The following is a 24,743-nucleotide window of genomic DNA, read 5'->3' on the forward strand; positions in this document are numbered from 1 at the left end:
TCAACACACTGCTTCGCTCAAGATGTCTTCTGCCCAGTCTATTAACGTTACCCTTCCGGCTTTGACCGCCGGCTGGACTGCCGACAAGGACTTTAAGGCCGTTGGCAAGCTCTCTGCCGTTACCCAGAGGAACCTCGAGCCTGTTGGTCCTCACTTCCTGGCTCACGCCCGCAGAGTACGTTTCCCTTTCTCCAAAATTCTACATGTTCCCGGAAGAATGGCTTGATGCAGATATACTAACAATCCTATAGAAGCGCCACCACCGCACTTTCTCCGAGGACGAGCGCATCCAGGCTCAGCAGAACGTCAAGAAGACCGAGGATGACGAGGACAACGAGATCTCCGAGGATGAGGACCCCATGATGCTTCAGCGTGACGCCAAGGACTGGAAGGTGTGTATTCAAACACTATAACACTGACAATGCACTAACAACCTCTAGGGCCAAGATCACTACGCTGTCCTCGGTCTGACCAAGTACCGCTGGCGTGCGTCCCAGGACCAGATCAAGCGTGCTCACCGCAAGAAGGTCCTCCGCCACCACCCCGACAAGAAGGCTGCTCTCGGCGACCGCGACGAGAACGACAGCTTCTTCAAGTGTATCCAGAAGGCCACCGAGGTCCTGTCCGACCCCGTCAAGCGCCGCCAGTTCGACTCCGTTGACGAGGCCGCCGAAGTTGAGCCCCCCACCAAGAAGCAGTCGCAAAAGGGCAACTTCTTCAAGCTGTGGGCTCCTGTCTTTGAGAGCGAAGGCCGCTTCTCCAAGATCCAGCCCGTTCCTCAGCTCGGAAACGAGGACAGCACCTTTGACGAGGTCAACAACTTCTACAACTTCTGGTACAACTTTGACAGCTGGCGTACATTCGAGTACCTCGACGAGGATGTTCCCGATGACAACGAGAACCGTGACCAGAAGCGTCACGTTGAGAAGAAGAACGCCAACGCCCGCCGTAAGCGCAAGACCGAGGACACTGCCCGTCTCCGCCACCTGGTTGACGACTGCGCCGCTCTCGACGAGCGTATTAAGAATTTCCGCAAGGCCGCCCGTGCCGGCAAGGACGCCAAGCGTCTTGAGAAGGAAGCCGAGGCCAAGCGTCTCGCCGAGGAGAAGGAGAAGGCCCGCCTCGAGGAGGAGCAGCGCAAGAAGGACGCTGAGGAGGCCGCCAAGGCTGACCGCGAGAAGGCGAAGAAGGCCAAGGAAGCCGCTAAGAACGCCGCTAAGAAGAACAAGCGTGTGCTCAAGGGATCCGTCAAGGACGTCAACTACTTTGCCGAGTCTGGCGAGCCCTCTGCCTCCCAGGTTGACGGTGTCCTCACTGATGTCGACTTTATCAACAGCAAGATCGACAACGAGGAGCTTGCTTCTCTGGCTGAGCGTCTTACTGCCGCTGGCAAGGACGCTGCTGCTGTTAAGAACGTCTACACCGAGGAATTCAAGAGACTCATTGGTGCCGGCAAGGCCAAGGAGGGCGATGCCAAGTTCTTTGCTTAGAGTAACCTATGTTCTTTGATCTAGACGGCGGATAGAATAGACGATGAGGTATGATATCATGATTTTTCATTTTAATGTCTTGACTCGTACATTCATCCTTCCAAGCGGCGGTAGTCAGTACTCCGTAGAGGTCCACTAATAATTCCGAAGGAATATAATTGGAATGCCGGCACGTGCGTAAAGCAGGACACGAGGATAAGCAATGCCAATCAGTGCCAATCTGAGCAGGTGAAGCTTGTCAGTGCCCTGGTGCCCCAAAGCGTGGGTTGGAGTCGGCCATAGTCCAGTTTCAGACCAACCAGAGCCGCACGTGGGCAAGCCAACTCCACCCCCGTTCCTGTGCCTCGACCACTTCATCTTCTCCTCATCCACTCATCTTCGATCGATATGCAACGTGCAGCCATGCTTCCTACGCGAGGTTGACTTCGCGATCCCGGCGGAGCGTTCTGTACAGCTGTCTACCCAATGACACTAGAGACATTACCTGCGCAATGGTTCCGATGGATCTCTCGGCGATGAGCGATGGCACGGTACTCGGAACTAAGGCAGGCAGCAGGTCAACAAGATCTAGCTTTTCCGCGCTTTGGACTGTCTGGAGGGTTATATAAGATGGGATGATCCCATGTTGATCTCTGCTTTTTTCTACTGCTCAAGGTCTTCTACTGGTCTCATCTTCTCAATTGCTGAAGCTTGACTTCATTCACCGGCGCAATGTATACCAAGACCCTCGTTACCCTCCTCGGAGGTCTGTCGCTTGCTATGGCGCAGACCTCCTCCGAGCAGACCCCCTCCGTAGCGGAGATCGAGTCTGCCCGTGCTACAATCAAGCCCTACTCGCCCGTCTCCAACGTCACGGGTAAGACCTTCCAGCGCTTCGTGAACATCTGGCTTGAGAACACAGTACGTCCCAACCACAACCTACCATGACTCTACCATACTAACAGTATACCAGGACTACGACGTCGCCGCCTCCGAAAAGCACCTCGCCAAACTCGCAAAGAAGGGCGTCACCCTCTCAAACATGTGGGCCGTCACGCACCCCTCAGAACCCAACTACTGCGCCTCCGCAGGCGGCGACACCTTCGGCATGGACAACGACGAATTCAACCAGATCCCCGCGAACGTCTCCACCATCGCCGACATGTTCGACACCAAGAATGTCTCTTGGGCCGAGTACCAAGAGCACATCCCCTACCCGGGGTATCAGGGCTTCCGGTACCCGACGAGCGGTGATAACGATTACGTGCGGAAACATAACCCGCTTGTCCTGTTTGACAGCGTTACTGCTTCTGCAACACGTAACCGCCAAATCAAGAACTTCACTTCCTTCTATGAGGACTTGAAGAACCACCGCCTCCCCCAATACTCCTTCATAACACCAAACATGACCAACGACGGGCACGACACAACAATCGAATTCTCGGGCCGATGGACCTGGGACTTCCTCATCGACCTCCTCGACAACGAGTACTTCACGCGCGACACATTAATCCTCCTAACCTTCGACGAAAACGACACCTACGAAAAAGGCAACAAGATCTTCTCGTTCCTCCTCGGCGACGCAGTCCCCTCTCACCTCCTCGGCAAAGAAGACAACACCTTCTACACGCACTACAGCGTGATCTCCTCCCTAAGTGCAAACTTCGGCCTCCCCTCTCTAGGCCGCTGGGACTGCGGCGCGAACTTGTTCGCCTGGCTCGCTGATAAAGTCGGGTATACTAATTTCGACGTCGATACGACGAACCTCTATTTGAATGTCTCGTACCCGGGCCCTATGGCGGACGGTGAGTATGCGGAGAAGACGTACAGTTGGCCTGTTCCTGCTACGGAGGGAAGTTGTTCGGGTGGGTATGGGATTTTGGATGTTGTGAAGAAGACGTATGCTGATCTTGAGGCGACGCATGATTATTCGAGCCCCGTGCCGTTTGATGTGGAATCTGGTAACAGCGTGGGCATTCCCTACAGCCGCAAGACAAGGGGTGGGAAGCGGGAGAGCTATGTTACTGGTGAGGAGAAGGGGGAGGGTAAGTGCAAGCACTAGATCTATCGGAACCATGAGTCGTGCTGTGCGCTTTATAAGCTGGTGGGAAAATATGTATGTATGTTTATGAGATATGGATGAGATAGACGACGGCTGCTAAGTGCAGAAAATAAAATGGTATTTACGTTATGTATATTTTGTCATAGTCATATTCTATATAATCCTCCTATGTTCACATCAAAGCTCTTACCCCTCAAACTCAAAGCAAAAGGAGATTAAATCTAACCCTGCTTCTCCCGAATATGGAAAGACTTAAGCTGATAAAACGCATCAAACGCCTGCGGTCCCAGAGAACAACCCAATCCAGAATCCTTATACCCAATCCAAGCAAGATCCGGCGCCGGGTAATCAGAGCGGTTAATAAAGACCGTTCCGGCCTCAATATCCTCAATGATCTTCTCACCCTCGGAGACATCCTTCGTCCAGACACTAGCAGTAAGTCCGTAGTTGGAGTCATTCATGAGAGAGATAGCTTGCTCGTCGGAGGAGACGCGCATGATGGGGATGACAGGGCCGAATGTTTCCTCGCGCATGACCTTCATGTCGTGGGAGACGTTTGTGAGGACGCGCGGGGCGATGAAGGAGCCGGTGTTTGGGAGGGTGGTGAATGTTGGGTTTGGGGGTGTTGAGTCGATGGCGCCGCGGGAGAGGGCGTCGTCGATGTGGGATTGCACGTTTTTGACGGCCTGGGGGGAGATTACGGGGCCGGTTGTGGTGGCTTTGTCGGTTGGGTCGCCGAGTTTGTAGCTATAAGAACCAGTTAGTACTTTTTTGAAGTATATCTAAAGAAAGACTTAGGGCACATACGTAGCGAGTTCCTTCTGCACCTCGGCAACAAACGCATCGTGCACATTAGCATGCACGTAAACCCTCTCAATGGCGCAGCAGCTCTGGCCCGAGTTGAAAACCGCGCCGTCGACAATCTGCGCAGCTGTATAGGCAAGATCCGCGTCCGGACGAACATAAGCAGGGTCATTACCACCAAGCTCCAAGTTCAAAGGCAAGATACGGCCGGCAGTCGCCTCACGGAGACGAAGACCACCCTGCGTCGAACCGACAAAGGAAACGAGCTTGATCTGAGGAATCTTGACGACCTCATCAAAGGTCTCCCATGCACCAAAGTGCACCACCTGTATCACGTTCTTCGGGAAACCGGCCTTGGTGAAGTACTCGAGGAGGCGGTCGCCGATAAGCGGGGTCTGCGGGGAGGGGCGCAAGATAACAGTGTTACCAGCGAGGAGAGCAGGAACAAGCGCATTGATGGTGATAAGGTATGGATAATTCCAAGCCGTCGCAACAAGGACTGGTCCGACAGGCCCCTTCTTCACGAACCGTCTGAATCCATTCTCTGCTTCGCCGGGGATGGTCTTGAGTCTCTCATCTGCCTGGTCGAGGAGGTACCGGGCGCGCTTGCACATAGTGTCGATTTCCACGCCGGTGTATGCAATTGGACGGCCCATTTGATGTGTGAGTTCCTGGGAGAGTGTCTCCCTGTTCGCTTCAATTACTTCGAGCGCTTTCACCACGAGGGCCTTGCGCTCGGCGAGGGAGGTCTGCTTCCACGTGCGGAAGGCATCTTCGGCGGCCTGGGCGACTTGGCCGACTTGCTCAACTGTAGCACCGGGGTGCTCGAAGATGACCTTGCCGGTGGAGGGGGAGAGGGTGCGGATTTGGTTCGACATTGTGATGTTATGAGGGGTTGAAGAGGGATGGAGTGACGAGGAGGGCAATCGTTTATGTAGGCCCGGTAGCGGGGAGCGATAAGAGGTGGGGTACTGAAGCCTGAGGTGTCGATTGAATATGAAAAGGCTGGTAGACTCGAGATTGAACGTCAATTATATAGCGTACTTCGATTGATTGTATAGCAAGGAAGTGAAGACGGTTCAGCAAGAGTTGAATATATTTGTCAAGCAAGAGGCAAATTATCCTTGAAGAAGCTTCAGTTCCTGGATGACATCAGCAACGCTTATTCCCCGCATCGCCACCACCATACCACAGCTTCTATGGTTGCTTCTCTTTACATCGCTCAATTGGCTATGAGACATTCTATGAACACCACAACTGCCAGACAGAATGCCATGTTCCATTGTATCATGATTGAGTTGTCATACTATGCCTATGACGAGACTGCTTGCCTTTAGAGTTCAGGCTTTGGTCGAGGGAGAGACACCACCGCCAATCAAACCATGTTATTGGAGTTAGACTGGGCTCCATCTACTGCGCAAGACGGGTTGATGAAGAAGCACGAGCCAGCAATGAGGTTAGAGATATAGTAGTATATGGAAGTACAAAGTGGGCGGCCCTATTCAGGTACCAGTAGTCGCGACTCGCCATAGACCCCGGCCTTTCCCCAGACGGTCTAACCTGTCGATCAATCGACCACCGGCGTGAGGACCTATGATTCTTCACGCTCCATAGGAATAGCATCCTAGTTAGTTTCGTTCGAAGGCGCAATTCTGTGATTTGCTGCCTGGTGACAATTCCTCCGCGGAGTATACGGTAGAATGTTCTACCGAACAGGTTACATTGAAGCGTCTGCCAATATCCAAAGTCAGTCTAGATCTGGAGCCATGGAGATCAGAGCTTCCGGTGAGCTAGAAATAGTCTTACTATGCCTTAACAATTATACGGTGTAGAGGGCGAATCATCAACGCCTTGACTTTGACCCCTTGCGGGGAGCCCGATAAGCAGTGATACTCGATAAGCTGAGCTGCCCCTCGCTGAACCCTTCGTTCTCCTCACCTTCTCCAATTCTTTCACCTCACGCAATCCTTGACTCAACGCCTTCAGAATGGCCTCCTCTGAATCCTACATTGGAAAGCCAGTCTCCGAGCTTCCAACTCCTTCTCTGGTCCTCAGCAAACCTACCATTGAGCGCAACATTGAGCAGCTCCACCAGGATGTCGCGAAGCTGGGAATTGCCTTTCGGCCTCACGTTAAGACTCTTAAGGTGAGAATATTCTAGCTATTCAACAGTGATAAAGCTAATGCGAGCATTACAGTCTCTCGAAGTCACGAGAATGATGCTAGGCAGTCAACACCGCCGCATCGTCGCCTCGACACTTCCCGAGATCGAGGGTGCCGTTCCCCTTGTAAAGGAGGGAGTTCTGGACGAGGTTTGTCCAATCACTGCTTCTCTATGCTGGACCAGCAAAACTAACGATGCTTATCCTGAAAGTGCCTCTACAGCATGCCCATCTACCCCTCCGTCCTTCCCCGACTGTCAGAACTCGCCAAGACCCTCAAAATCCTCCTCATGATCGACAATGAGCAGCATATCGACGTCCTGGAACAATTCAAGGGAGCATCCGCACCCTGGCCCGTCTTCATTAAAATTGACGTTGGCACTCGCCGCGCCGGAATCGTCAACTCCTCGTCTGCCCTCCCTAGTCTCGTCAAGCGCGTCGAGGAATCACCTGCCGTCGAGCTCTACGGGTTCTACTGCCACGCTGGACACTCGTATGCTTGCCGAACTGAAGGAAGTGCAGTTGGCGTACTAAAAGAGGAACTGGAGGGTGTAGTCAGCGCATCAAAGCACAATTCAACTTCCCGGAAGATCGTCGTCTCCATTGGCTCAACCCCAACCGCCCACGTCGTCCGCGAATTAAAATCCGTCCTACCGGAGAACCTCGAGCTCGAACTCCACGCAGGCAACTTCCCCTGTAACGACCTGCAACAACTCAGCACAGGCCTGATCTCACCGTCCCAACAATCCATCCGCGTCCTCTCTGAAGTATGCAGCGTCTACCCCGAGCGCAACGAAGCGCTCGTCAACGCAGGAACAATCGCGCTCTCCAAGGAAACAAGCGAGTTCCCTGGCTACGGCCGCGTAACGGATCGTCCTCAGTGGGGTGTTGTGAGGACGAGCCAGGAGCATGGGATCTTGGGTCTTTCGCCCGCGCCGGCGTTGAAACTCCTTGGTGTTGAGAATGTAGCTGAGGAGAAGGCTGCTGAGACGTGGAAGGTTGGACAGAGGGTCTTCCTTTATGTTCAGCATGCTTGTATTACGGCTGCTGCGTATGAGGTGTTTTATGTTGTTGATGAAAAGGATATTGTTAGGGAGGCTTGGGTGCCGTGGAAGGGGTGGTAGGGAGTTTATTGTAAGAAAACAATCTTGCATGATTGGAGAGATATAAACGAAACTAGATGAACTATATGAACAAGGCTAACTGATGAACGATGAATGATGAACAATGCATATAACAAAATCATAACTCATAACAAGGAGATTGGCATCATCAGGAGCATTAGGAGGGTATATAAAGTCATGTTGAGGTGTTCCTTGGAACTGCTGTTAGACTGAGCCTTGTCGACGGCAGAATCGAAATCAAAATCAGACCCAAACTCCGGCTCTGAGGACTCATGCTCAACACAGAAGTCATCAACATCGATGTCAATATCGACATCAGCCTCAGTGATTTCAGTCAAAGCATCAGTCTCAAAGCTCGTATCCATCCAACTCGAACCAATATCAGTCTCAGTCTCATTCTCAGTTCCAAAGTCACCCTCAACATCAGACTCAATCTCAGTCAACGAAGCGCCAGCAAGTCACTCGTTCCATTCTGCCTCGTCGTTCTTCTTACTGCTCTTATCCTTCTCTTTACCATTGGACTCGGACTCGGGCTTCTTCGCGTCGCCATTCTGCTCTTCCTTATTTTCCTCCTTCTTTTCAGAAGAACCGTTCTGCTCCTCCTTCTCAGTCTCCTCACCCTCATCATCACCATCCTCCTCATTCTTCAACCCATCAGCACCATTCTTCTCCCCATTTGCCGCACCACCCGTCTTCTTCCCCTTATTCTTAACGGGCTCCTCCTCAGCCTCACTCTGCACAGCCGGCGTAGGAGGCTCACTCTCCGCAGCCGTAGAAGCACTAGCCGATCCACGACTCTTACGTCTCGCCCTCAAAATAAGTCTATTGTGGTACTCCGGCTCATCGACTTCCGGATCCTCGTTTAGGATGCGCCGCGCCGAGTCCCGGCCTATCACGGGGAGACGGTCGACCTTACCCTTGAGGCTATCGGGCACCAACTTGGGGTCAAGAAGGCCGACTTGTACAAGCACAGAGGCCTGGTCCCAGTAGACGTGCTCAGCGTAGAGGGCATTTGCGCGGAGAGACACAATGGACACGAGGACGATTTCGACCTTTTTATTTGTGGGAGGGATACCGGGGAGCATCCAGGGGATTTCGTGCGTGTGTTCAAATGACACATAAAGCTCGTCGACGATGCGATCGGCGCCTGTTGTTCGGGAAAGCAGACGGAGATGCATACTTGGAGGCAGCTTGTTTAGGAAGAATTGGTCGTAGAAGCGTTTGAGGGCTTTGCTGCCTGTGCCGCCAGAGAGGGTGGGGGTGTATGTTACTGTTGGTGTGAGGAGCTTGGTGTAGTGCTTTGTTGTGTCTGTTAGGTTCATGGTGAAGAATTTGCCTGCGATAAATGTATCAGCCTTGCATATTGAATGGATGTATGGAGGGTGAGTGGGTAAGGCATACCCTGCAAATGCTCCTCCCAAGCCTTCTCCAAATCCCTATCCTGCCCATAAGCCCTCCTCAAAACCTCAAGCGTACGCGTAAACGCCAAATCCGCATCGAGCCGATTATACTCATCCAGATCAACTTCTGCAAAGCCCGGCTCGGAACTCGAATACGTAAACGCGCGATGGCCAATGTCCATCTGCTCGCCTGTTCCAATACCAGGGTTGATCTGCCGCGTGTTGCGCTTCTTCTTGCCCTGGAGCCCGAGCATTGTTGGTGTTGTTGTGACGTCTATGACGTCGCCTGCTAGGTGCGTGAGCATGCGCACGCTGGGAGGATACCGGGATCGTGTATCGGGGATGTTTGTGGGGTAGTAGGCTACCAGCGCGCAGAGGCGAGAGACGTTGTTGGGTTTTAGGTAGTAGTCTAGGCAGAAGGAGGCGGCGTCACCGAAAGCTATATTACCGTTAGCACGGCTTCCTCGATTTCTTGAGTACCCATAATATGTTGTAGGGCGTACGTACCAATAACACCGTAGTTATCGCCGACGCCCAGCCCCTCTTTGACGGTCATAAGTCGCCTCGCGTAGTCCTTTTCGTCCTGAGAATATGGCACGTAAACGACGCTGAACCCCTCCTTTTGCCAGGCTTGAATAAACTCGTTGTCAAAGTCTGGTGTTTCAGATGTGATAATTAGGCGAGCATTACGGGAATTGGTGTATAAGAACCCGCCGCCGCCGGCACCGGGGGCGTTGATGGTGACAGAGGCCATATTGTTAGGGAAATCTCTGGCTGCTTTGTTGAGGATTTTATTAGTGCTTTTTAACATGAAGAAGATTATCTCAGGAAAAGGTGAATAGAAATGTTCCTGGAATTGTTCCTGGATGGTCTCTGGGTCGAGCCAGTTTTTATGAAGCGCGGCTACGTCATACGGCGGTTATACGTCATGTCAGATGACACGAGGGAGAGCATCATGGCAAAGACCAATAATGGCACAGTTATAGGTGGGTGAGCTGCGGGAACTAATTAAATTAGAACATTGGCTGGGTTGATTCGTGGTTGGGGAGATTAGACGTTGCTTTTTGTATACTTCGTCCCCGCATTCTGCTAGCTACAGAGTACGCTATACCTAAGCTACCACGGTTTATAGTGTTAGTGTACGTAGTCATGGTAGGTAGAGATTGTCAAATCATAAAGAATGGATAACAAGATATTTTAATAAAATCCAAGATTTCAATTCAACATAAAAGTAATGCATATATAGATTAATTGTGCAACAGACTAGCTCTTATCTGCCTTGGTCAAATCCCCAGAAGTCTCGACTCTCGACCGAGGAAGACCCACGTCCTCAGTCCACACAACCTGCCTCTTCTTTTTTCCCCCGACCTTCCTTCCCTCAATTTTCTTCTCTCATCATCACCAAGGCACCATCCTCATCTACTGGCTGACTCGACATGTCCCTCGCGCAGCATGTCTCTGCAATCGAGGGCGTGGACCGCGTGGAGCCCGCCGACGAAGAACCTGCCGACAGCACCTACGACGGCTTTGGCGGCTCAATTCGTCGTCGCATAAGCTACGACTTCTTCCCTCAGTCCGTGGAAATCATTGAAGATACCTCGACTACAGCTCCCTACAAGGTTTCCACCGCCAAGCGACTCGGTAGGTACCTCACGCGACATAAGATTTGTGCCCGCGACGCGTGCTAACCTTCCCAGCTCAGGTTCTCGCGACGGTTTTGGCCTGCTGGCTTGGCTCGGGGATTATTTTTGGCTATGCGGCATTGAAGCCTGTTCTTGTCGCTCAGGGTGTCTATCAACATTTGTGTTCGGCTGATGAGCTTGATGGGGAATTCGATACTTGTTATGAGCAGGAGTTGAGGTTGGTAATATCATCATCCGTGGCGATCTATGCTGATAATATGCCTTTCAGATTGAACCTCTTCTTCACAGTCGGCTCCATCACAGCAAATGTTTCGTCTCTTCCGGTCGGCTCTATCCTCGACCGACATGGGTCGCGCGTCTGCGGGTTCGCGGCGTGCGTTGCGCTGGCTGCGGGCAGCTTGCTGATGTCTTATTCTTTTGCTACTCCGGAGTTTGACGGGTATATTGCGGCAAACTTTCTCCTCGCGCTGGGAGGGACGTTCTTGTTCGTTCCCTCCTTTCAGATAGCTAATGCGTTCCCAAAGTACAGCGGGACTATTGTTGCGCTTGTAACTGGCGCTTTTGACGCGTCAGCCGCCGTCTATCTGTTCTATCGACTGCTGTTCGAAGCGAGCAATCAGACTTTTACCCCCGACAAGTTCTTTCTCCTCTACACACTTGTCCCAGCTCTGATTCTTATTGCTTGGATCTTTCTTATGCCGTCGCATGACTATCAAACCACCCACCAGCTAGAGGTTAGAATTGAAAAGGCTGAGGATGCGACTCAAGATGTTCACGACTCGGACGACGAGATCGAGAGTGATACCGAGCTCCGACGGGTGAGAAGCGCCCGTGCCGAGCGCCGTCGCGCCAAAATGCGCAAGCTCGACAAGATCCTTGGTGATGAGGAAGAACGAAGGCAACGCGAGCAGCTCGAAGAAGAGCGCCAGCAGACTAGTGCCGTCTGGGGTGTGCTGCATGGTCTGCCGGCTACCAAGCAAATGACCACTCCGTGGTTTGTGCTTATCACCTTGTTGACGGTGTTGCAGATGCTGCGGATGAACTACTTTATTGCCACCATCAGATCTCAATACCAGTGGATGGTTGGTGACTATGAAGGAGATGCAATCAATGACTTTTTCGACTTTGCACTGCCGATTGGCGGTGTTCTCTCAACACCTTTTATAGGATTGCTCCTTGATCACCTCAGCGTCCCGTTTACGCTGGCACTCATTGTCATTCTCACCACTCTTATCGGCGTCCTCAACTCGATACCTTCGCTGTGGACTGGCTACTTGACTGTAATTCTATTCGTCCTGCTACGCCCGCTATACTATTCTGCCATGTCGTAAGTGACCCAACTCTTTCGAGAAACAAAACTAACATGCCATAGTGACTACGCAACCAAAGTATTTGGCTTTGCAACATTCGGTCGCGTCTACGGAACGATCATCTGTCTGTCGGGTCTTGTCAATTTCTCGCAGTATGGTTTGGACGCGCTCACTCACGGCCCATTCGACGGCAACCCTATCCCAATCAACGCATTTTTCGCGGTAGCCGGATTCATTGTCGGTTCAATTCTGGTTGTCTACGTAGCGACCGCGGGAACCCGAGCTCGGAAGAAGCAGCTAGAGGAAGAAGAGGGCGAACGACAGCGTCTGATCACTGTGCAGGAGGAAGGCCCAGCGCTCACCTATATGTAGGCGACAAAGCCTATTACGCTGGATTACGGGACTAAGTCAGTGGAAGACCGAGGGAAGTATACGTCTCCCGGCATATGGAATCCTCAGGAATAATGAGGTGGCATGATCACGATTATAGCGTATATTTATATGTACATTAGATCAAACGTATCGTTCATCGAGTCTGAGTTAATCTAATATACTTCAGACTACAAACGTGCCCGACGCACAGACAAAACCAGACACGCATGCATGTTTCGGCACTCAGCCCTGCAGTCTCTCTTGTCCCTAGGTTGGCGTTCTATGTTAGTAATGATTGGAGCGGTAGTTGCCTTGCTCGCGTGTTCAGGCGGTGCTTCACTCGTGTTTGATCTGACAGGGGTGGTCGGTCGATGTAGGTTTGCCTAGACGCCTTGGTTGGATGCCATCGAGTTCCGTAAAGGGCGCGCTTCGTAGATGCCAAGAGGGTAATGCCAGACATCCCGAGGCTTTCCTCTAAGCCATGAATATTGACCTCGCTTTTATCGCTTAAACTTGCTAAAGAGAAAATTGAAAAGCATGGACAGTGGAGACCCCCGCACCCGCACTCCGGGCAACGGTCTAGCCTGGGCTCCAGTCCGGGGAAACTCGCTTCCCTCCATACTACACACACTATCTTCCCTCCAGCACTCACCGTATCCTAAGGTCCTTGGCCTTGGCTTGCCCAGCCAACACGGCGCTTTGACTTGAAACAGGATTCACCGAGGCTCACTGCCCTTCCAAGCCGGCTTTTGTTGAGATCGGCAGTTACGCGGTGTTGTCATTGGTTCGGATCCAGAATTCGTTTCGCGTGGACTGGGGTGTTGCGACGTTGGATGCAATGGAGGGGCAATGGGCAGGGAACTGACCCTGACCTGAGGGTCTGGGGTAGAGAGTGGAATGGATACCCATGGTCTGTATGGAGGGGCATGGGTAGGTAGGTTGGGATGTATATAACCTGCTTCTGCCCCTCTAGATTAATTGATCTTACTCCACGGCCCACTTCATTTATTAATCTCTTCACGCCTCTATCTATATCTCTATATCTATCCCTATCCTTTCGATACCCTATAATCCCCCATCCCGTCCCTCCCACATCCCAGCCAGGCCTACGCCAGCCCTAGATAGATAGGCAGCACCCACCATGGCCTCCATAACATCCTCCAAACACGATACCCGGATCGAAAAAATCGAAGACCTGAATAATCCCGCCCTAAACGATGTCGACTACGACGAAGAATTCAGTCCCGAGGAACAGAAGAGAATTATCCGGCGGGTCGATTATAGACTTGTAACCATTACGGGGCTAGCTTATTGTGTTAGTCTGATGGATCGGACGAATCTGAGTATGGCTGCTGTTGCCGGGTGAGTTTCTTCTTTACTTCTCTGGACATGCCTTGGATGGTATAAGTGGCTGATAGAGATGGTTTAGCATGGTTGTGGACTTGGAGCTTTACGTGGGATATCGATATGTATGACCCCCATCTTCCCTACATGTCACCCCTATGAAGAGAGACTCGCTTTGCTAATTGTGGGCAGTCAATCGTCGTCCTTATGTTCTTCGTCCCCTATGTGATCTTTCAGCCTCCCATGACGGTCATAACGAGGAAGATTGGACCGACGCTGTTTCTTGGGAGTATTGTTATTTCGTGGGGGGCTATATTGGTTGTATGTGCCCTTTAAACTATCCAGTTGCTTCTGGCTTCGCGGGTTTGTTGGGGTATGGTGCTGATGGTAGCTATCTATAGGGAATGGGCTTCACGAAGAATTGGCAGCAGATGACGGCTTGTCGGGTTCTTCTTGGATTGCTTGAAGCTGGTGAGTACCAGCAACATACCACAGGTCTTGCTTATTTAGGGCATGAAATACTGATTGCTACTTGGCAGGCTACTTCCCTGGCTGCGTATACCTTTTATCAAGTTGGTACGCTCGATGTATGTCCCTTCCTCCCTCCTTCCACTCTGCCTCAACTACATACTAATGGATCGGCTAGACGACGTCCAAAAACGCTTCTCAATCTTCTACCTGATCGGCTGCGTCGCCTCGGCCCTAGCAGGCATTCTCGCATTCGGGCTTATGCAACTGCACGGATCTCATGGAATTGAAGGGTGGAGATGGATATTTATCCTTGAGGGAGTCGTACGTTCCATCCATCCATATCTGTCTCTAACCCTAATACCCAACCTCATACTTACACAAATTGGTGCTAGATAACCGGCTTCATCGGCATTCTAGCAATAATCTTCCTCGTCGACTTCCCCGACCGCGCGCACAAGTCCTGGAAATTTCTTAGTGAAAGGGAATGCGCATTCGTTGTCCGACGGATTAATCGTGATAGGAATGATGGTGACGCCGAGCCGTTCAGTCTACGCCGGTTCCTGAAGCCCGCGCTGGACTTGAAGATTTGGGGGTTTGCTTTGATTTTCTTGTACGTCTCCCATTCCACCCTATCACTCTTTAGGGATGAGGTTAGCAAGTAGCTGACAAGTCCATAGCTGCGTAACAACCGTCTCCTACGCAATAGCCTATTTCCTCCCCATCATCCTCTCCGAAGGAATGGGCTTCTCAACAGGAACCTCGCAATGCCTCGTCGCACCTCCCTACGTATTCGCCGGCTTCATAATGTACGGAACCTCCTGGGTAGGCGATAAATACCGCACGCGCGGGCCCGTGCTCATCTTCAACGCACTATTATGCATAATCGGGCTCCCCATGATGGGGTTCAGCACAAACCACGCCGTACAGTACGTCGGCGTCTTTTTCACAGTCGCGGGCTCCAACTCGAATATCCCCGCTGTAATGGCGTACCAGGCGAATAATGTGAGAGGGCAGTGGACGCGTGCGCTGAGCAGTGCGACGCTCGTGGGGTTTGGTGGGATTGGTGGGATTGCGGGGAGTCTTGTGTTTCGGGAGCAGGATAAGCCGACTTATGGGCCGGGGGTTTGGTGTGCTATTGCTTGTAATTTGCTGCTGATGGGGATTGTGGTGGTGCAGAGTTTGTGGTTTAGGTATGCTAATCGGCAGGCGGAGGAGGGGAGGAGGATTATTGAGGGGGCGCCGGGGTTTAGGTATACTATCTAGTTTAGCTGGGACTGGGAGTGGTATAGTTGGCGGGAATATGTAGTGGAATGGGTATGATTGATGATCGGTATGACATTGTATGAATTGGAAGGAACATTCAGTGGGAGATCTCATGAGGCTATCCGGAGCTTTACACTGCTGGCCCAGTCCCCTTTTAGCTACCGGATTATCACTCCATCTCGGACATTTTCAAGTAATGATCTGGTGTTGTGGCGACTGCTTCATATCTTCCTCACTGTGATGTAATTGCTTTTCCCGACAATATTATAGAGAGTATACAACGCCAACCATTGAGCAACAGTGACTTGCTAGTTTCCAGGAGCACCATAGAGTATAACCGAAACTTTCTTCCAAATAGCTTAGCAGCGCTCGGTACCAATTGTCGTGGTGCAGTCGGTGTAAAGCAAAGGCACAGTCTGGCCTCCGGTTTCCCGCGGGAAAGGTCCGTTATCAGGCGAGCGGAGGGCGCTGATTGGCTGGACGGTGACGTTATCGGGAGCTTGGACAGTTTCCCGTTTTGGCCGCGGTCTTTATACATCTTTCTCTGCATGATTATCTTCTTTTCTGCTTCACCTCTTCTTTTCTTTTTCTCTCCTACTCTTCTCTAGCTTTACCTCACCTCCCTCTACACTCTACTCTCTCCATCCTTACTCCTCACATCAATTGACCTCCGTATGCCGTCGCGATAAGACTGCATCATCCCTTAGTTAGAGCTCCGAGTCCGAACTGCTGACGGGCCATTGCCCCTCGCTCACCATGGCTGCGTCCTTGTGCCTCCGCGGCTCTCGCCAGCTCGCTCTGCGCACTCAATTGCGCTCCGCTCCTTCAATCTCCCTCCGAACACGATCCCTTCCTACATACCGTGCCCTGCACTCAACAACACAACAGTCGCATACCGCGCGGCGGGCAGTCTACACCAGCTCCGTAGCTGACCATGGCGTTCCGCACCCAAGCGATATCTTCCAGCCGCTGGATACCTTCCCCCGGCGACACATTGGACCTTCTCCGGACGCGGCGGAGGAGATGCTAGCGGTGCTTGATCCGCCTGCAAAGTCTCTAGACGAGTTTGTCGAGTCGGTTCTTCCGCCGGACGTTCTCTCCAAAAAGGACCTGCATGTTACGCCCCCGAGTGCGGACAAGGGGTTGGCTAGAAGCAGTGTACACGGTGGACTCGGCGAGACGGATATGCTAAAGTTGTTGGAGGAATACCGGAAGCAGATTGATGTCTCGGGAAAGACTTACATTGGTGCTGGGTACTATCCCACCATTGTACCCCCCGTGATTCTCCGGAACATTCTGGAGAACCCGGCTTGGTATACTAGCTACACTCCGTACCAGCCGGAGATCAGTCAGGGTCGTCTGGAAAGTCTGTTGAACTTTCAGACCTTGACTGCGGATTTGACCGGTCTGCCATTCGCCAATGCCTCGGTTTTGGATGAGGGTACCGCTGCTGCGGAGGCCATGACCATGTCGTTCGCTACGCTGCCCATGTCCAAGCAGAAGAAGGAGAACAAGACGTACGTTGTTTCGCATCTCGTCCACCCTCAGAGCATTGCAGTCATGCGCTCGCGTGCCGAAGGATTCGGAATCAACCTGGTTATTGGTGATGTTCTGGCCGACGATTTCAAGCTCGTCAAGGACCAAGGCGATAGCTTGATTGGTGTTTTGGCGCAGTACCCTGACACCGAGGGTGGTGTCTTTGACTACCAGGCTTTGGGCGACACCATTCATGCCACCGGTGGTACCTTTAGTGTTGCTACAGATCTCCTCGCTTTGACTGTCCTCAAGGCTCCTGGTGAATTCGGTGCGGACATTGCTTTTGGTAGCGCTCAGAGATTCGGTGTTCCCATGGGCTACGGGGGCCCTCACGCCGCTTTCTTTGCCTGCGCCGACAAGTACAAGCGCAAGGTTCCCGGTCGTGTTGTTGGTGTTTCCAAGGACCGCCTCGGCAACCGCGCGCTGCGACTTGCTCTTCAAACTCGCGAGCAGCACATTCGCCGTGAAAAGGCCACCTCCAACATTTGCACAGCCCAAGCTCTTCTCGCCAACATGAGCGCCATGTACGCTGTGTACCACGGTCCTTCAGGACTCAAGGCCATTGCTCAGCGCATCATGTCCATGACTACTACTCTGCAGACGAAGCTTGCAGGTCTCGGTTACAATGTTCCCATCAAGTCCAACGTTGCGGACGGCTCTGCTGTTTTTGACACACTTACCGTAGAGTTTGGAAGCAGCCAGGAAGCCGACGCTATGATTGCTACTGCCCGCGAGAACTCGCTCTTCCTTCGCCGCGTCTCCCCCACCAAGGTCGGTGTCTCTCTTGACGAGACTACTGGCCGCGACGAGGTCAAGACCATCCTCAATGTTTTTGCTACCCACGCCAAGGGTGAGGCCGATATCGAGGGAGAACTTTCCTTGACTCCTGTTCCCACTAGCTTGGAACGAACGTCGCCATACCTCACTCACCCCGTTTTCAACACCCACCACTCCGAAACCGAGATGCTCCGCTACATCCGCCACCTCGAGTCCAAGGACTTGTCCCTGGCTCACTCTATGATCCCTCTCGGCTCCTGCACCATGAAGCTTAACGCTACCACCGAGATGATTCCGATCTCTTGGCCCGAGTTCTCTCAGATGCACCCCTTCCTGCCTGCGGATGTCGCCAAGGGGTACACTCAGATGATTGACGATGTTGAGCAGCAGCTGGCTGATATCACCGGAATGGCCGAGGTTACTGTCCAGCCCAACTCTGGTGCTCAAGGAGAGTTTGCCGGTCTCCGTGTTATCAAGAAGTACCAGGAAGCTACCAGCAGCGGCAAGCGCAACATTTGCTTGATTCCTGTCTCTGCTCACGGCACCAACCCCGCCAGTGCTGCCATGGCTGGTATGAAGGTCGTCACCATCAAGTGTGACACTAAGACCGGTAACCTTGACCTCGACGACCTGAAAGCCAAGTGTGAAAAACACCAGGACGAGTTGGCCGCTATCATGATCACCTACCCCAGCACTTTCGGTGTCTACGAGCCCGGCGTCAAGAAGGCTTGCGAGCTTGTCCACCAGCACGGCGGTCAAGTCTACATGGACGGAGCCAACATGAACGCCCAGATTGGTCTCTGCTCTCCTGGCGAGATTGGTGCCGACGTCTGCCATCTCAACCTGCACAAGACCTTTTGTATCCCCCACGGTGGTGGTGGCCCTGGTGTCGGTCCTATCGGTGTCGCCGAGCACCTCCGCCCCTTTCTCCCCTCCCACCCCAACAGCGAGTACCTCCAGTCCAAGCGCACCGAACAGTCCTCACCACCAATCAGCGCCGCCCCCTGGGGCAGCGCCAGCATTCTCCCCATCACCTTCAACTACATCAACATGATGGGCCCCAAGGGGCTGACCCACGCTACAAAGATCACCCTCCTCAACGCAAACTACATCCTCTCCCGCCTGAAAGACCACTATCCCATCCTGTACACCAACGAGGCCGGCCGCTGCGCGCACGAGTTTATCCTCGACGTGCGCAAGTTCAAGGACACTTGCGGTGTTGAGGCGATTGATATTGCCAAGCGTCTGCAAGATTACGGCTTCCACGCCCCGACCATGTCCTGGCCTGTTGCCAACACGCTCATGATTGAGCCCACCGAGTCGGAGAACAAGTCTGAGCTTGATCGGTTCTGCGATGCGCTTATTTCGATCCGCAAGGAGATTGCGGCTGTTGAGGCTGGCGAGCAGCCAAAGGAGGGCAATGTCCTCCGTATGGCACCGCACACTCAGCGTGACCTGCTCGCGACGGAATGGAACCGCCCATACGCCCGTGAGACAGCAGCGTACCCTCTTCCATACCTGCTCGAGAAGAAGTTTTGGCCTTCTGTCACGCGAGTTGATGATGGTAAGCCCCCTTTCCCAAATCAATTTGTAAAGAGTTATACTAACTTTCACAGCCTACGGCGACCAAAACCTCTTCTGCACGTGCGGCCCCGTCGAGGACAGCGAGTAGAAAGACGGGGATAGAGCGATGTTATGATACCCATGTTTGTAGACTTATGATTTCAACATTTTCCCCTTTAACATTCGGCGGCTTCGTGGCATTGTGATGAATTCAACATGACCATGATAGATGGCGTTGGTGGTTTACGATTCAACAATCGCATTGGATGGTTGCGAGTGCATACAACTGAAAAGAGAATACAATTATACACTTATTATTACCTTTACTCCTCCCCCTTGATGGAACTGTACTCCGCAAACCCCGGCCCCATCCTTATCGGCAGTGTCCTTATCTTATCTTATCGCTATCGCTATCATTCCCCACGTAACTTTCCGAGCCCAACTAATTAGCGGCAATCGGAGCTAGCCGTGAATGACGGTCTTCCACTGCGGAGTTCGCCTTCCGCTTCCTTATCCACCACCCTATATAACCCCGGTCTCCCTGGACGTCTTTTGATTTTGAAAAATAAGGTGAAGTGCTGCCGGTTGATTTTTCATTTACAAAGCTAAGGTAAGTCCCACGCCCTTGGGACAGAGGGGAAGGATGCTAACGTGTCAGAAAGATAAGCTTCCACTGCACGAGTCGCATCCGGGAGATCAGCACTCAGCAGTCTATCTAACCCCTAGCATCTACCGATAGGCACAAAGTCCTAGGTATCAGGTACCTGTCAAGCAACATGGGACCAAAAGTCCTCCTCTGTCACGGGACATTCATCGATCTTCCCCAGACCAAGACCGGGTCGAAACATGAACTGCGCATCCGGCACGGCGCCCTCTGGGTTTCCCCCGTCACGGGACGGATAGAGGGCGTTGACTGGGGTGTATCTAGTGATGCGGATTTGAAGTTTCTACTGCATAGGAAGGGGTGGAAGAATGGGGATGTGGAGATTGTTAGGGCGGATGAGGGGGGAAATGAGTTTTTCTTCCCGGGGTTTATTGGTATTTATACTCCCTCTTCTTTTCCCCCAGCTTAACCAGCTAAACCTGGCATTTTGAGATGGAGACTGGATGGAGTGCGGTGTTGACATGGTTTAGATACACACATCCACGCCCCGCAATATCCGAACTCTGGCCTCTTCGGTAGTTCAACGTTACTCGATTGGCTTGAGAGGTACACGTTCCCTCTCGAATCATCAATGTCGAACCTAGATACAGCGAGGAAAGCATATAGCACCGTGATCTCACGAACATTAAGCCACGGAACAACATACGCCTCATACTTTGCAACAATCCACGTCGACGCAACAAACCTCCTCGCTGATCTTGCTTTTGAAAAGGGCCAACGAGCACTCGTCGGACGAGTCTGCATGGACAACCCCCATTTCTGCCCGGAGTACTACATTGATGAATCAGAAGAGGGACTCGGATCAACAATGAAAACAGAGGAAACAATATCCCACATCCACAAGATCGATCCGGAGGGGAGACTGGTCAAACCAATCGTTACGCCGAGATTCGTTCCAACATGTACACCTGCCTCTCTTACGAGTTTGGGCGAGTTAGCGAGCAGATACGATCCGCCATTACACATCCAAACGCACATCTCCGAGAACCTCAACGAGGTTTCTCTCGTGCGGGACCTATTTCCAGGAGACGATACACCGACCTACGCATCCGTCTACGATAAATTCTCACTTCTTACACCCCGCACCATCCTAGCGCACGCAGTGCACTTAACACCCTCAGAACAAGACCTGATCGCATCCCGCGATTCCAAAATCTCACATTGCCCTGCTTCAAACTCCGCTTTAGGATCCGGACTCGCGCCCGTTCGCGCACTACTAGAGAAGGGAATAACCGTGGGCCTAGGAACAGATGTCTCAGGCGGGTATAGCCCGTCCATCCTCGAATCCGTGCGCCAGGCATGCCTTGTTAGCCGGCTCCTCCGGCACGCAAAGAAGGCACCTGAAACCAAAGAAGGGAGTACGGCGCTCGCGGCGCCAAAGTCCTCATCGAGCTCTGAGAGCGGTGAACTCGTTGAGCGTGAGAGTGAGACTGGCGAGAAGAAAAGGAAAGAAGGCTACGAAGTCCTCCCCGTCGAGGAATCTTTGTATCTTGCGACTCGCGGTGGCGCGGCTGTTGTTGATATGCCCGCTGACCTAGGCGGGTTCGAGGCTGGGATGTTTTTTGATGCGCAGCTTGTTAGGCTTGATCCGCCTGTATCATTATCACTTGAAGAGCCCGGGGAGGGGAAGGGGGATAGTCCCGTCGATATATTCGGGTGGGAAAGCTGGGTTGAGAAGGTTCATAAATGGGTGTGGACTGGGGATGATCGGAATGTTAGGTCTGTTTGGGTTGGTGGGAGGCTTGTGCATAGGATTGAGGATAGGACGGAGCCTAGTGTATTTGGGCTTGGGATTGGGAGTTTTGTGAGGAAAGACTGGGTTAAGGTGGTTGCTGGGTCTATTGGTGTTGCGGCGTTGGGGGTGGTTCTGGGGAGAAGGGTTAAGTGAGCGGGATGATAGATGGTCTTCCTTGCGTGTAGATTGAATTGACTTGCCTTGGGTCCTGGATAGGCTGGATGGATCTCTATAGATGTGGAGAATGTATTTCTATATTTTATATAGGTTGGACTGCAGAACGAGGACTCTGTGCAAATTCTTTTCGAAAACCTTAGCTAGGGATCTTTATTACAACGGAATGGGGTCGCTTTGGAAAGTCTTGGTCGTCTGCTCTGATAACTACTAAAATACGGAATACGGCATAGTATCTAGTTTTTGAGCGGAGGGGTATATAGATTTAATTCTGCTCGCAACAACTATGACGCCGGGAGTAATAACTTCTTTCGCCCTGTTCAACAAGCTTCAACCCAGCCTGACAACCTTGACAGACCCATTTCTCACCACCTGAATGCATCATGGTTAGCAAGTCCCTTGCTCAGGTAAACATGAGTAAAAGGATTAAAAGACTTACGAGAAACTCTCCGAGTGCAAATAAACTTCTCCACCAGCATTCGCACCCTTCAGTATCCGCTCTTGTTCCGTCGCAGCCGCGCTCCGAACATCATGGAGCATCGACGCCGGGCCGCAGACAAATATTGCCACCCGCTTGCTGGATTGTGAGTCTGAACTTGGGGTTGAGGTGGCGATGTTTGAGATGAGAGTTGGAAGGTTGGGACGGCCCTTATTGAAGGAGTTGATGTCGTTGGTAGTGTTTCGGTTCGTAGGTGAATCGGAGCTAGAGTCCGAAAGCTGCTCGATGTCGTGAGCTTGTTCCGATGTAGACGCTGATTTTGACTCCGGGCCTGTGGAGGCCTGGGTCTCTTTCTCGATGTCGGTATCCACGTTTAACTGTGTATCTGGAGCTGCTGCAGAGCGAGATGTAACATGGATAGAGACGTCAATATCTAAGTCCTCGGCGCTATACAGCCCTGTCAATCTCTCAATCTCGGCAGCGTACCACCTCGCGACCTCAACAGTATGCGTTGCAAAGATAACCCTCACGCTGACACTCTTGCCCTTATCAACACCGCTAGCCTCTTGTCTTCGTAGCGCCTGGGCGAGAATGGCTTCAAAGACACCAAGCGCGAAACCACCTCCTGAGCCGCCGGAGACAATCACTACCTCATTGGATCTTTCCAAATTCTTCATGTCAATGCCGCCGTAAGGCCCTTCGAGGAGCACACTGTGTCGTTTCCCAGGGTTCCTCTGCGCAAGTTTCGCCAACCGTCCTGTGATTCCACCCTTAGGTTTAACATAGAATACCATCTCATTCGCCTTTCCTGTTCCACGGATGTCATGCGCCACAGAGCAGATTGTGAATGGATGGGAAGTCAGACTGTGCAAGGCGATTCCGGTCCGAGGATCAATGAAGCGGATAAAAACGTGCTGACCGGGTGTCCAGGGTGTGATTGTAGGAACTCTAATTTGGAGAAGGCCAGATGGAAGGAGGGAGAGAGTTGCGCTGTGGCGGCCGTTGATCAGGTGGGTGCGGATTAGTGAGGTTGCGAGGGAGGCTACGTAGAGAGTTCCTGCAGCGATAAAGTAGTCCCTTCAAGATGTTATTAAGGAATGTCTAGCTTGAAAGGAGTAGACTGACCAGGACGTCAAGCGAAAGTCACAGTGGAAGAAGAAGAATAGGATAAATAGCAAGGCAATGAGTATATGCGTTGATTTGAAGAGTTCATAGTACCGGTTTCTGGAAAGGTCAGCTATCAAGGTCCAGGATACTGCAATAAATAAAAGCATTGACATACCGAATAGCAGGCAAAGACATGAACGTCAAATACGCCTGACAGATCAACGCCGCAACACCGGTCCAGTAACAGACGCTCGTCCGCCATTCAGACATCATGCTCCCTTGCGAGATATTGTAGACGATAAAGGGGAAGGTATGGACGAGAGCAAGGACAAACATTGCGTAGCTCGTCCAATGGTGGTATACTTGTAGTCTCTCGTGGGGAACACCAGTAAGGGCTGTGATGAGGTTCGCTTTTGTGCCGAGGACCCTATCACTTAGTATCAGTAGCTGCTCCGAGATTGGTGTAGAGTCCGTGGGGACGTACAGAACAAACGGCAACAACGCAACGGCCATCCACCCAGACCGAGTCGCAATAGGCGGACTCCCCCCGTATGATACTTCCTCCGTATTCGGCCAGTAGTACGGTCGTGGACCGAGCATCATAGCAAAGAAGAAGATAGCACCGATTGCAAGTAGAATCACCATTCCCAGACTCGCAGCCCAGTATCCCAGCACCGGTATCCGAACACCTCTGTACGCGAGGTACCGCGACGCAGCGGTAGTCTTCTGCCATAGCGAATTCTGCCGTAGCCGATCAGGGGCGTATCGTCCGGCAAGGTGGAAAATGGTGAAGACACCTATCGTGGCGCAGAGGAAGTAGACTGTGTTGAGGGCGTAGACGTTGTCTGCTTGGTACCTGCAGTCAATTGTCGATAAGCTTATGCTGGATAAACATGTCGGGATGATCAGCGAACAAATGATGACATACCAGTACCGCCAATGACCCCTCCGATAGACGCACTGCTCCGGCGTCAGAGTGCAATTGTCCGCCCGACTAGAATGCAGCATAACGGGGCTATCGAGCCAGGGCAGACCCGTGGGCTCCATCTCCATATCCATGTGCATGTCCATATGTCTGGCCTGCATGACTGCGGTGGTACCTTTCCGAACCAGCGCAAGGAGAGATCAATTGACAAAGTGGAAGATCGACCTTCAGGTGTGACATGACAGAGATAAGTTATAAAATCAACTCGAGTCTGGCGGTAGAGAGTATGGCAGGTCACTGGATCCAGTCTGTATTGAGCTCGGGCTGGGAGGACTGTGATTGGCCGGGAGAGCGCTGGATTGCGAGCAATTGAGCACATTAATTTTAGCGTCGTCGCAC

The 24,743-nt window shown here is 52.2% G+C and overlaps 10 protein-coding genes across 10 annotated transcripts; 7 read left to right on the forward strand and 3 right to left on the reverse strand.

The window, feature by feature from the left end:
- Positions 1–22: 22 nt before the first annotated feature.
- BDV14DRAFT_189634 (putative ribosome associated DnaJ chaperone Zuotin) lies at positions 23–1,490 on the forward strand (the record flags this gene model as incomplete). Its single annotated transcript, XM_073771229.1, has 3 exons — positions 23–175; positions 252–392; positions 441–1,490. The coding sequence occupies 3 exons, from the start codon at positions 23–25 to the stop codon at positions 1,488–1,490; spliced, it is 1,344 nt and encodes a 447-aa protein (XP_073628266.1).
- A 407-nt stretch (positions 1,491–1,897) lies between these two features.
- Positions 1,898–3,652, forward strand: BDV14DRAFT_56912 (putative acid phosphatase). Its single transcript, XM_073777058.1, has 2 exons — positions 1,898–2,390; positions 2,443–3,652. Exons 1-2 carry the CDS (start codon positions 2,202–2,204, stop codon positions 3,529–3,531), a joined length of 1,278 nt encoding a protein of 425 aa, XP_073628267.1. The 5' UTR covers positions 1,898–2,201; the 3' UTR covers positions 3,532–3,652.
- BDV14DRAFT_56921 (aldehyde dehydrogenase family protein) lies at positions 3,642–5,333 on the reverse strand. The gene is made up of 2 exons (XM_073777059.1): positions 4,339–5,333; positions 3,642–4,278 (listed from the first exon to the last, which is right to left on the reverse strand). Exons 1-2 carry the CDS (start codon positions 5,211–5,213, stop codon positions 3,753–3,755), a joined length of 1,401 nt encoding a protein of 466 aa, XP_073628268.1. The 5' UTR covers positions 5,214–5,333; the 3' UTR covers positions 3,642–3,752.
- A 628-nt stretch (positions 5,334–5,961) lies between these two features.
- BDV14DRAFT_172950 (D-serine ammonia-lyase DSD1) lies at positions 5,962–7,623 on the forward strand (the record flags this gene model as incomplete). Its single annotated transcript, XM_073768663.1, has 3 exons — positions 5,962–6,481; positions 6,534–6,647; positions 6,710–7,623. The coding sequence occupies exons 1-3, from the start codon at positions 6,323–6,325 to the stop codon at positions 7,619–7,621; spliced, it is 1,185 nt and encodes a 394-aa protein (XP_073628269.1). The 5' UTR covers positions 5,962–6,322.
- Positions 7,624–8,079: 456 nt separating this feature from the next.
- BDV14DRAFT_189638 (dienelactone hydrolase) lies at positions 8,080–9,775 on the reverse strand (the record flags this gene model as incomplete). The annotated part of the gene is made up of 4 exons (XM_073771230.1): positions 8,080–8,177; positions 8,211–8,957; positions 9,023–9,460; positions 9,529–9,775. 4 exons carry the CDS (start codon positions 9,773–9,775, stop codon positions 8,080–8,082), a joined length of 1,530 nt encoding a protein of 509 aa, XP_073628270.1.
- Positions 9,776–10,325: 550 nt separating this feature from the next.
- Positions 10,326–12,587, forward strand: BDV14DRAFT_172955 (putative MFS transporter). The gene is made up of 4 exons (XM_073768664.1): positions 10,326–10,662; positions 10,719–10,881; positions 10,933–11,991; positions 12,037–12,587. The coding sequence occupies exons 1-4, from the start codon at positions 10,458–10,460 to the stop codon at positions 12,344–12,346; spliced, it is 1,737 nt and encodes a 578-aa protein (XP_073628271.1). The 5' UTR covers positions 10,326–10,457; the 3' UTR covers positions 12,347–12,587.
- A 900-nt stretch (positions 12,588–13,487) lies between these two features.
- On the forward strand, positions 13,488–15,424 carry BDV14DRAFT_200005 (putative phthalate transporter; the record flags this gene model as incomplete). Its single annotated transcript, XM_073773419.1, has 8 exons — positions 13,488–13,708; positions 13,776–13,815; positions 13,883–14,011; positions 14,092–14,161; positions 14,230–14,277; positions 14,337–14,482; positions 14,554–14,771; positions 14,839–15,424. 8 exons carry the CDS (start codon positions 13,488–13,490, stop codon positions 15,422–15,424), a joined length of 1,458 nt encoding a protein of 485 aa, XP_073628272.1.
- A 756-nt stretch (positions 15,425–16,180) lies between these two features.
- BDV14DRAFT_200006 (glycine decarboxylase subunit P) lies at positions 16,181–19,409 on the forward strand (the record flags this gene model as incomplete). The annotated part of the gene is made up of 2 exons (XM_073773420.1): positions 16,181–19,301; positions 19,354–19,409. The coding sequence occupies 2 exons, from the start codon at positions 16,181–16,183 to the stop codon at positions 19,407–19,409; spliced, it is 3,177 nt and encodes a 1,058-aa protein (XP_073628273.1).
- Positions 19,410–19,638: 229 nt separating this feature from the next.
- On the forward strand, positions 19,639–22,155 carry BDV14DRAFT_56987 (chlorohydrolase family protein). The gene is made up of 3 exons (XM_073777060.1): positions 19,639–19,910; positions 19,963–20,338; positions 20,435–22,155. The coding sequence occupies exons 2-3, from the start codon at positions 20,077–20,079 to the stop codon at positions 21,850–21,852; spliced, it is 1,680 nt and encodes a 559-aa protein (XP_073628274.1). The 5' UTR covers positions 19,639–19,910; positions 19,963–20,076; the 3' UTR covers positions 21,853–22,155.
- A 10-nt stretch (positions 22,156–22,165) lies between these two features.
- On the reverse strand, positions 22,166–24,570 carry BDV14DRAFT_57006 (ferric reductase family protein). Its single transcript, XM_073777061.1, has 6 exons — positions 24,348–24,570; positions 23,904–24,275; positions 23,595–23,846; positions 23,438–23,536; positions 22,313–23,389; positions 22,166–22,245 (listed from the first exon to the last, which is right to left on the reverse strand). The coding sequence occupies exons 1-6, from the start codon at positions 24,503–24,505 to the stop codon at positions 22,239–22,241; spliced, it is 1,965 nt and encodes a 654-aa protein (XP_073628275.1). The 5' UTR covers positions 24,506–24,570; the 3' UTR covers positions 22,166–22,238.
- Positions 24,571–24,743: the final 173 nt, after the last annotated feature.

The sequence above is a fragment of the Aspergillus stella-maris genome (assembly GCF_047715825.1).
Source record: "Aspergillus stella-maris strain CBS 113639 unplaced genomic scaffold BDV14scaffold_26, whole genome shotgun sequence".
Classification (NCBI taxonomy): domain Eukaryota; kingdom Fungi; phylum Ascomycota; class Eurotiomycetes; order Eurotiales; family Aspergillaceae; genus Aspergillus; species Aspergillus stella-maris.

What these genes read in the sequence shown, in the direction of transcription:
- BDV14DRAFT_57006 (XM_073777061.1), bottom strand. Translation starts at nt 24,505, where the DNA reads ATGCAGGCCAGACATATGGACATGCACATGGATATGGAGATGGAGCCC. An exon ending in ATGTCTTTGCCTGCTATTCG is followed by an intron (nt 23,537 to 23,594) that starts GTATGTCAATGC and finishes TGACCTTTCCAG; the next exon opens with AAACCGGTACTATGAACTCT. An exon ending in GACTTTCGCTTGACGTCCTG is followed by an intron (nt 23,390 to 23,437) that starts GTCAGTCTACTC and finishes AACATCTTGAAG; the next exon opens with GGACTACTTTATCGCTGCAG.
- BDV14DRAFT_56987 (XM_073777060.1), top strand. Translation starts at nt 20,077, where the DNA reads ATGGGACCAAAAGTCCTCCTCTGTCACGGGACATTCATCGATCTTCCC. An exon ending in TTTCTTCCCGGGGTTTATTG is followed by an intron (nt 20,339 to 20,434) that starts GTATTTATACTC and finishes GACATGGTTTAG; the next exon opens with ATACACACATCCACGCCCCG.
- BDV14DRAFT_56921 (XM_073777059.1), bottom strand. Translation starts at nt 5,213, where the DNA reads ATGTCGAACCAAATCCGCACCCTCTCCCCCTCCACCGGCAAGGTCATC. An exon ending in GTGCAGAAGGAACTCGCTAC is followed by an intron (nt 4,279 to 4,338) that starts GTATGTGCCCTA and finishes TGGTTCTTATAG; the next exon opens with CTACAAACTCGGCGACCCAA.
- BDV14DRAFT_172955 (XM_073768664.1), top strand. Translation starts at nt 10,458, where the DNA reads ATGTCCCTCGCGCAGCATGTCTCTGCAATCGAGGGCGTGGACCGCGTG. An exon ending in TTCCACCGCCAAGCGACTCG is followed by an intron (nt 10,663 to 10,718) that starts GTAGGTACCTCA and finishes TAACCTTCCCAG; the next exon opens with CTCAGGTTCTCGCGACGGTT. An exon ending in CTATACTATTCTGCCATGTC is followed by an intron (nt 11,992 to 12,036) that starts GTAAGTGACCCA and finishes AACATGCCATAG; the next exon opens with TGACTACGCAACCAAAGTAT.
- BDV14DRAFT_56912 (XM_073777058.1), top strand. Translation starts at nt 2,202, where the DNA reads ATGTATACCAAGACCCTCGTTACCCTCCTCGGAGGTCTGTCGCTTGCT. An exon ending in ACATCTGGCTTGAGAACACA is followed by an intron (nt 2,391 to 2,442) that starts GTACGTCCCAAC and finishes ACAGTATACCAG; the next exon opens with GACTACGACGTCGCCGCCTC.